This window comes from Abramis brama, assembly GCF_963993115.1.
Source record: "Abramis brama genome assembly, chromosome: 24".
In the NCBI taxonomy this organism is placed as follows: domain Eukaryota; kingdom Metazoa; phylum Chordata; class Actinopteri; order Cypriniformes; family Leuciscidae; genus Abramis; species Abramis brama.
In genome coordinates, this window is record NC_139986.1 from 3,598,581 (window position 1) to 3,608,857 (window position 10,277).

Genomic DNA, 10,277 nt, shown 5'->3' on the forward strand with positions numbered 1-10,277 from the left:
ACTCTGTTCTGATTGGCTGACTCCGCCCACACGCTGTTCTGATTGGCTGACTCCGCCCACACACTGTTCTGATTGGCTGACTCCGTCCACACGCTGTTCTGATTGGCTGTGGGTTTTGATTGAAACAGGGTTTGTAGACATTAAATACTTTTAGGAAGCTGCCGTGTCTTGTGATGTGGCATGCTGTTCTCCATCGAAAACTAAAAAAAAAATATATAGCATTTTGCAAATTATCTTAATTAATATGCATGCAGCTTTTATGTCCTGATGTTAATTGGAAAAATCTGGAGCTTCAGTAGATTACTTCGAGGCAACATAAAATTATTATTTTTTATTTTTTTAAATAATATGATAAACCCTTTAATGTCATCAGATCATTAAAACCTGCATTTACCCACTTTTGGAGTTCATTTAAAAATTAATTTAAAGCTAAAAATATTTTATACAGGATTTTGCACATTTTCCTAATTCTTTATGCATACAGCGTTTATGTTCTGATTTTAATTAATGTGTCATGCCGCAAGTAGAATCTAGTAAAAAGTTGATTAAATATGGTGAATAAATTAAAAGAAATATTGGCCAGTTACAGACCGATGATAAGCATGTTTCCTTTTACACCAATCTTACATCAATTTGAATCTGAAATGTTGTTGTTGACTGAAGTCCTTGAACACGTAAATACATCAACCGCCAATATAAGAGATCAAATGAGACAGCATCTCAAAACACTTCACTGCACATGCAATGCTTATAAATGATCGCAGCGTTCAACAAGACCAGAATCATCCAACAAAAATGTTGTCAAAGACGTGGCCTGGAGGGTGATGCACATATGTGTCAGTAACTCAGGTCTGGCTTGTGTTATTTCCTGATCACATTCTTCAGTTTCCGGGCTTTAGTCTCATTAACTATGAAAAAAAAAGCCATTTGGCACCCCAGTTGATTGATTTACTTTTTGTGGATGTCAGCTATAGCTAAAATGTAATTGCATAGATTATTGTATAGAACATTTTCTATTTTGTTTTTCTGTTTCCCTAAAGTATTTATTGGAAGCTTGTTTCTGCCACAGAGTGAAAAATAAAAAAGGTAATTGCGACTTTTTAATCTCACAATTCTGACTTTTTATCTCAGAATTACGTGATATAAAGTCGCAATTGCCGGTTATAAAGTCAGAATTACGTGATATAAAGTCGCAATTGCCGGTTATAAAGTCAGAACTGCGTGATATAAAGTCGCAATTGTGTTAAGTCAAAATTGCATGGTATAAAGTCGCAATTGCGTGTTATAAAGTCAGAATTATGAGATATAAACTCGCAATTGCGAGAAATATACTTGAAATTCTGACTTTTTTTCTCAGAATTGCATGTTTACATCTCGCAGTTCTGACTTTATAATACGCAATTAGGAGATATAAAGTCAGAATTGCATGATATAAAGTCGCAATTGCGTGTTATACAGTCAGAATTGTGAGATGTAAACTATTCTGAGGTAAAAATAAAAAAGTATTTTTTTTCCTTAGAATTGGACTTTATATCTCATAATTGTGAGTTTGTATCTCACAATTCTGAGAAAAGACATCAATATTGCGAGATATAAAGATATAAAGTCGCAATTGCGAGAAAAAAAGTCAGAATTCTGACTTTATAACATGCAATTGTGACTTTATTTCACGCAATTCTGACATTATATCTCGCAATTCTGACTTTATATCACACAATTCTGACATTATATCTCGCAATTCTGACTTTATATCACACAATTCTGAGAAATAAAGTCAGAATTGTGAGATTTAAACTCGCAATTGTGAGATAAAAAGTCGCAATTATCTTTTAAAATGTTTTATTCTGTGGTGGAAACAAGCTTCCATAGGTATTATTAAAAAAAATCTGTGAATTTAATTCCATAAACACTGTAAACACTCAAGATTAAAGACCCCTTGTTTAGTGGATGAATTATGAAATCTTACATTTTCTCAAAATATAATAGCTTGCCTAAACTCACAGTGAAAGTAGAGTGAATTACCTCACACACAAATGAGAAGTGTTGAGGTCTGCCTACTAAAACAATCTCTCAGTTTGTAGAATAATTGACGCTTGTCATTTAATTCAAAGAATACAAGTAAGAGTTTCCAGTAAGAACAATATCTGATACTACATTAGATCATTTCTTCCATGTAGTTGTTGTTGGCGCATGGAGGAGAGTCTAACAGTCAGCCAGATGGGCTAAGGTTTAATTTATACTGGCCAGAGCTGAGGGCTGATGTTATTAAACTTTGACAAATGCTGTAAAACGTGATTTGAAACGCTATGTGTGCCGTTCCCTGTGTTGGTACAGATGGAAATCTGGCGCAGAGGAAGCTTTCATTAATCTCATCGACTATAATGATTGATAATGGCAACATTAGGCAGTAATGATTAACTGACTGTTTAATTAATGTTGGATGCAGAAAAGCATACTAGCTCCAGGATCATTATCAACATACTTGTTCAACACAAATAATCAGTTGACTAAGAGGAACCTTACAGATTTCGTTATCGAGAAAGTATTTTTCCTTGTCTCAGAGATCTGGAGGTAGAGTGAGTCTGCCATGATGCGTCATTCAAGTGTTGCAATCCATGTTGGAACAGTACCATATTTTTTTTTTTTTTTATCAAAAATTAAATATGGAAAATTATTGAAATATTAATGGAATAGTTGTAGTGGAATGTTTCTTTTAGGCAAAATAAAAAAATAATGATTTAAAAAATGATATGATAAAGCATTTAATGTCATCAGATCATTAAAAATTGCATTTACACAGACACTTTTAGAGTTTATAGAGTTTAGAGATGATATAGAGATTATATCAGTTAAAATAAATGTATTATTTTATAGTTACATTTACATTTATATTTATAAGTTATAATAGATATTATAAAGTTAATGTTTTGGCTTAAGATACCACGGCTGCAGTGTCCCCCAATAGACAATGGGTCTCATTCACTAATAATTGCGTGGATTATTCGTATTTATATGCACAGAGGAACGTCTCATGAAAAAAATAGTACACATGCTTAGTGAATGAGACCCAATGTCTCTTGATAATCAAAAAGAGCTTTTGAACTCGAGTTTTACATATTGGCCTTTTTGAAGAAATTATCATTCTGATCATACTCAAACTTAATTCATAAAAGAATAATGGTAAATTTAACTTTAAGGGTAAATGATCCTTTAAAAGTTAATTTTTTAGACATTTGTAGTTTCTAACAGCATAGAATCAACCATAGACCTTAGTCAGTGGAGCGCCATGTATATAATTTTTGACAGGAATGAAAACGAGTCTGTGAGGAATAGAATACAGTGTGTTCAACAGATCGCACTGTTGTTTAACAACATAGAGATTGTTCAGCTGACGAAATGTTTTTCAGTCGACAAAAACTCCATGAAACAGTTTTAAAGTCCCCCTGTGGTGAAAATCAAGCTTTTAATGTTGTTTATATGTGGTGTTTTTAATGTGCTTTAAGACAAACCATGTGCAAATTCATAAGTCGACACCATTGCTAAATATTTTCTGCTTAAAAAGAGTTTAACACGGTTTAACACAAAAACACGGTTTAAAATCACTGGTGTTTCTGACGTCACAAACTACCTTGTAACCAATCACGTTAATACCAGCGGGCTTTAGTTTTTTTCATTAACTGTGACCGCCCTGAAGCAGTGAAGTCTCAAGAGAAGCCAGGTTATCCCGGTATATTTTTCTGTTGATATGAAAAATCGGGTAGATTTCGCAATATAGCGGGTGTATGATGTATATTACGATGTTATGATGAACTATATCATTTCTCCACTGACATTCTGAGTTGTTCAAAGCATTTCTAAGGATACCGAGACTCTGAGATGGCGAACGGGAACATGGTTTGTGTAGCATTAGCAACACACTATTAGCTGTTTGATAACATAGTCAAGCAAAAGGCTAATCATATTAAAGGGGACATATCATGCCAAATGCACTTTTTTACCCCTAAATGCATTTTGTTGTATATTTGGAGTGTTTAGAAGTACAGAAAATATGAAATTATTCTCTTCAGGTGCTTCGTTGATATCTTTATATTCTGTTTTGGTCATATTTTTCAACCTGTTCCGATTTTTCTGTTATCTATGACGTTTTTTGAACTATTACGTCACAGTATTTGCAGCGGAACTGCCAAATAAGGACATTGACTTCCGGCCCAACACTTCGAGCAATCCGCCATTATTATTTCTCGCTGCAATTTTGTAGTCCAAGCTAAAGGATGCAGAAGTTACAAGAGGGTAAGTTAAAATGTTCGGTTGTTGGATGTAGTAACCCACACGCTTCATTACACCGTTTAATGTAGATGAACTGCTGCGCTTGTGACAGGACGCATGTTTAACTGAAAGAACGAGCAGAGAGAGAGAGACGGTCGCGCGCTCACTCTCTCTCTTCAGAGCCAGACGAAAGTGTAAACAAGACATCACCGTCTCCAAACTAGACGCTGTCTTGCTCTCTCTCCCTCGCACATATTAATCAAAATAAATCGACACGGTGGTAAAAGGTCGGAAGACCAAAGTTTCATGTGTTAATACAGTAACACACCATTGCGATACATCCATATGAAGACGTTGTTCTGCAGGTTCGTCGTCTTCATTTTCATCTCGCTCCGGCTCCGACTCTGGCTCGAACATGTAAGGCTGGCTGGACAAGTTTTCCGTTGTTGACATTTTGTTAATAACGTGTGAATAAAAAGTTTCTGTGCCGCTAGATAATCGTATCTCTGCTATCAAACTACAAAAATGGCCGAACGGGGTGGAGTTGAACCGAGTGTGGGCGGGGTATGAAGTGTCTCAATTGTATTTAAAGAGACCGCACCAAAACGAGTTGCTCTCAGACGCACATCAGAAAAGGGGTAGAAAAGGGGCCTGTGGAGCTATAATAATGAGGAATTCAGACCCAAGCATTGCAGTTCCGCTTTATATAGACTACAAATGTATGATTTATATGTAAAAAGGAACAATTTAAAAACATGATATGTCTCCTTTAATTACCGTTATGTGTCCGATGTTGTAAAGAAAACACCATTGTGCAGCGTTTACCTCAGTAAGTTGACCGAGTGAATCTCTGAGCTGGTGTGAGTGAGTGGAGGCGGGGCTAATTAGCATATTTATATTTCCAGGTATAATAAATGAAACAAGGGGATAGAATTACATTCAAGCTATTTAAGGCATGAATAATTTTTTTTCACGGGAAAAAAACGTTTAAATATGTAATTTTGGTGATCAAAGATGAGTTTTAAGGGATACAATTATTGACTAATGGGGGACTTTAGGAGATGTGAAAATGACATGATCTAGGACTCTATCCGCCACGACCTCGTTTTCATATGTATTAAATTCAATATGGCGTCTAACCTGCTCTTCATGTGCACATTTACACTGAACTTTTCTCTGCAAGTATTTTCCCATTCACAGACTTTTCTTTCCTTACATTTCTAGTCCTCTGAGGCCCTGCCTGTAAACGTGACAACAGAAAGCAGCAGCAGGGCTGTGCTGAACCAGCTTCCCAGCAGATGCCCACGGGACACCGCAAAAAACCACAATAGTCAGTGTGACTCAACTGGAAAACACACTGAAAAGAAAGAGAGACCCAGATCGCTTGACCAAAAAGACTGGACTTCCTCCAACTTGGCAATTCTGTCCTCTTCCTCTTCCACAATTGTTCACTTCACTCACATCCAGTCACAGTCTACACTTCCAAGACCAAGGCTTGTACCAATCTTCAAAAACAAACCATACACCCACCGCATGAACGCGACCGAGATCCTTGTGAAAGAACAGAAGCTAAAAGCATTCATCAAGCCTCTGTCATCGACTGGCCTGTCATCGTCTTTCACACCACCAGCTCGTTCTAACCAGTTCTCCAGGCCTCCAGCCCCTGGGCGGATGTCTTTACCATTTCTTAAGAATAAGGAAAAAACCAACAGCGGAGTCGATAGGATTCTCGCACCCCTGCCTTTAGTACAGACACAGACCCAAACCTTGCCTGAGATCCCCAGCAATAGAGGGGTAAGTAAGCAATGCAACCAAACAGAAGTTTGTTTTGTGCTATAAATCAGAATGATACCTGTTCGATTCCTAAGCAGTTTGACTAAAAGAGAACCTATAATGCTTTTTTACATTGTCAATGTTGCTGTAAGAGTAAGGAAAAAACCAACAGCGGAGTCGATAGGATTCTCCCACCCCTGCCTTTAGTACAGACACAGACCCAAACCTTGCCTGAGATCCCCAGCAATAGAGGGGTAAGTAAGCAATGCAACCAAACAGCAGTTTGTTCTGCACTGTTTGTGCTGTAAATCAGAATCAGAATGCTCTAGAAACAGTAGAGCGTTGGCCCTTGCAACACCAAGGTCATGGGTTCGATTCCCAGGGAAAGCAAGAACTGATAAGAATGTAAATGTGTACCCTGAAATGCAATGTAAGTCGTTTTGGATAAAAGCATCTGCCAAATGCATAAAAATGTAAATAATGTTTTTTTACATTGTCAATGATGCTGTTTGAGCTTAAAAAAGCTCTGCAAAGTTACAAAGTCCCTCCAGCGGGAGTTATCCTCTAAATCACTGTTTCTGAACTCCATGTAACACCTTCATTGTAGTCTTGAGTTTTGCATACGCAGAATAAAGGGGCGGGGCCTGGTTGAGTTAGTTAGTAGTATGTTGAAACTGGCAGTTATGGTAAGGGGCGGGACATTTCCGAAACAAACTTGAAGAGCTTGACCAATCACAACACACTGCTCCAGCCGACCAATCAGAGCACAGTGTTCTTTTCAGAAGGAGGGGCTTCATAGAGACATGAACTATGGGGTGCGTTTCCCGAAAGCATCGTTAGCCAACTATGGTCACAAGTACCGTCGTCATCAGCAGAGTTCAACGAGTCGGTGTTTCCCGAAAACATCATTCCAACATTCGCAAACAGCATCGCAAAGTTGTGTTTTTGGAACAACAGCTCTCGGCCTGTGGTTAGAAGCAGTTTCTTGTTTGCATGACATGTGGACTTAAATAAATCCTTATCTTGAGCAAAATAAGCAAGCTAACATTCAGTACAATCTGTATCTTTTATTTAGAATACATACAAATGTCATTTACGTCTTTTAGTTTGTCAAGAGATTTAAAGCGTCATTTTTTTGAAGAGTGCGCATGTGCGAACGTGCTCTAGTACGTAAGAACGAGCCTATGATTGAATCTGGAAATAAAGCAAAAATAACTGAGATAAATGAGAAATATTCCTCAGATGCCATGTCCGTAATTTATAGCAAAACATCTAGCATTAATTCAATCTCAAACAGATTCATTAAAAGTAGTTATTACTCCACTACGTGTGTGACATCATTAACCAACGTGGTTGAACGACCAATGTTCGACAATACGGTTTCGTGAAATAGTTGTGACTAGCTAGTTGATTTCTTCAATGATGCATCGTACTATGGTAGTAAAGCAGCGAGTTGCGTCACTTCACACCCCAGAGCGTTACTGACAGACTGGAAAGAAATGTGCTGCAACAATGTAAAATATGTGAAAAATAATGTGTTTTTTGAACATTCAAGCATGAAAAACTATTCTAATAGAGCCCAAACACAAAATCAAGACTTTGTAAAAAGACATAATATGGTTTTAATTCTTTAAAAACAATTCCTTAGTAAATGCACGGTAAGTTTTGCACTGGCAAACACCACTCACATTTTCCTACTTAGAAAATGTACAAATTTACTGTCTAAGTTGCTGTATTTCTCATTAGACATCTTACACATCTTACACAGTCTATTGAGGGCAAAGATTTAGCAAGACTAGGGAAATTAACTGGTGTAGTTTTCCAAAAAATAATTGATGAACCTATATGAATGATTAAATATGGGTTGTAAAGAAAGACGTGCAGTGCTTCTAATGGATCCTGTCTCACCATCTTTCAGGGAGACACGTTTCAGTCAAAACCGAAGAAGCCCAAACAAAGTGTGCAGGATTTGTGTGTGGAAGTGTATGCGACGAACAATCAGGTACTTTGGCATATTAGTGCACTTATAATATATTCTTCTAAATTGCACATATATAATGTTTAGTAAGGAAATATTAATCAAAATAACATCTCATTATCTTTAAAACTCAATCAATAAACCGTTTAGTTTCAGTGTTGGTGTAGTTACTGTTTCATCTTAGCAAGGCAAAATAGTTTGCTAAATAACAGCAAAGTGACTGCTCATTGGCACCTATAAAATATATAAATGAGATCCATTACAAGCCTGGCTTGTGTTCATGGTCTTGATTGAATGTCACTGAGTGAGATGAGCTCGTATATTTTCTTTATGATGGAGGCTACTAACAGGTGCAAGCCATATAAAAACCCATTCAGATCTTTCATCTGTATTAAATGTATTGTTGCCATTTCTGCTTCCATGTTATGGCTTGATGGCTGCCCTTGGACAGTATGAACAAAAATAAGTGTACAGCGCTTAGCAGAGGTTTGCATCAAGATGCACATTGTTCAAAAGTTTGGATTTTTTAAAAATAAATTATTACATTTAATCAGTGAATGCATTTCGTGTTAGAAAACATGATGCAAAAGATTTATATTTCAATTAATGCTGTTCTTTTGAACTCTATTCATCAATGAATCCTGAAAAATGTATCAGGGTTTCCACAAAAAATTTAAGCAGCACAACTGTTTTCAACATTATTAATAATCAGAAATGTTTCTTGAGCAGCAAATCATCATATTAGAATGATTTCTGAAGGATCATGTGACACTGAAGACTGGAGTAATGATGCTGAAAATTCAGCTTTGATCACAGGAATAAATTGCAGTTTACAATATACTATATACTAAAATAGAAAATGTATCACGATATTACCTTTTTTACTCTATTGACTGTATTTTACAGTGTAGCCTTGATAAGCATAAGAAACGTCTTTTTCAGAAATATAAAAAAATCTTAGATTCACACAAGATTTACTTGCCCCAAACTTTTGACTACATTCCAAATAATCATTCATCAATTTAAATATTTAATGCGACCATAAAATTAAAGCACTTATTGCTTAGTTTAGCATATTTGTACCATATTTAAATCCATGTTTTAGAAGATCATTGCAGATGGGAACCAATTCTGCAGATTCTGTCTAGTTATTTATTGCGGTTTTAAATATAAATCAGTTCTACAGCTGTATATGAAAGTTAAAGTGAATAAGCTGTAACCCAGTAACTTATTTATATTTTTCTGTTTTCAGCTCTCAAAGGTCAAAGTAGTGACTCTGCAGGCATGGTTGAAGAGTCGAGGGATCAGTGTGAGCGCAAAGGATAAGAAACATTTGCTAGTGTCAAAGGTTATGCAATGTCTGAGTGAAACTTAGGTGTGTTGGATTGGGTTACTCGCCTAAAGAAAACACACTATAGAGACCTTGCATAATGAGTTTTTGTTCCATTGATAAACTCTGTTGACACTGACAGTTCTATACGATTGCCATGATTTACTACATGTTCATAACACATTTGACTACTGCTTTTTGTTTTGTTTTTTCAAGTAAGACTTTGTAAGCTAAAATCTGTTGTTTAATTGGATCTAGAGTTTAGAGAGAGAGAGCTGCAGATAAAGAAAAAATATGCAAGTCTTTCTTTGTAATAGTGGTCCTTTTTTGTTAGTATGATGGTCATGTTTCAACAATCAAACTTACCATTACATTTAGTGCAATTATTTATTCTAACTCTGTGCTCTGACTTTAATCAGACCCAGAGGTCTTTGTCTCAGATATTTCTTCTAAAATTCTTTAGAAGTAAAATTGGACACAAATGAGATGATTATTGACATAGGCTACAGTATGAGTTTAGAGCTATATAATTCATGAAGAAAACAGCTCAGAGGAATTTAATGCTAGAATTAATCTTGAAATCTCTTCTTTTGATTGCAGACTTCAGAATTTTGGCAGTTTTCTATAATCTCATCTGAGATCTAAATGAGGCTTTTCTCAGTGATCTTGCCAAACTCCTAACAAACAGATTTTCAGTTGGCAATCATGAATGCCGTGACTGCATAAAACAGTGATGCAAGGTGACTCCTCAATAATGACCCCAAAGAAGAGTCAGAATAGAGTCAGGGGCTCTTGACTGAGATGGAAATCAGGCCTATAGCCACTTTGATGGCTAATGATAGGGTCCAGATTGCACTGCTTTCTGTATCTTAAAAGAGCAAGATCACTCTAGTCTTTTCTGCTCTTTATACTAACAGAACTTAACGACCC

The 10,277-nt window shown here is 36.3% G+C and overlaps 1 protein-coding gene across 1 annotated transcript in view; it reads left to right on the forward strand.

The window, feature by feature from the left end:
• Nucleotides 1-9,652, forward strand: part of cUnh18orf63 (chromosome Un C18orf63 homolog) — a 32,555-nt gene extending 22,903 nt beyond the window's left edge. The window contains exons 12-15 of the mRNA XM_084103007.1: nt 5,491-6,060; nt 6,192-6,293; nt 7,958-8,041; nt 9,270-9,652. Coding sequence (XP_083959133.1) covers nt 5,491-6,060; nt 6,192-6,293; nt 7,958-8,041; nt 9,270-9,392 — 879 coding nt within the window. The 3' untranslated portion in view covers nt 9,393-9,652. The remainder of the gene's footprint in view (nt 1-5,490; nt 6,061-6,191; nt 6,294-7,957; nt 8,042-9,269) is intronic.
• Nucleotides 9,653-10,277: the final 625 nt, after the last annotated feature.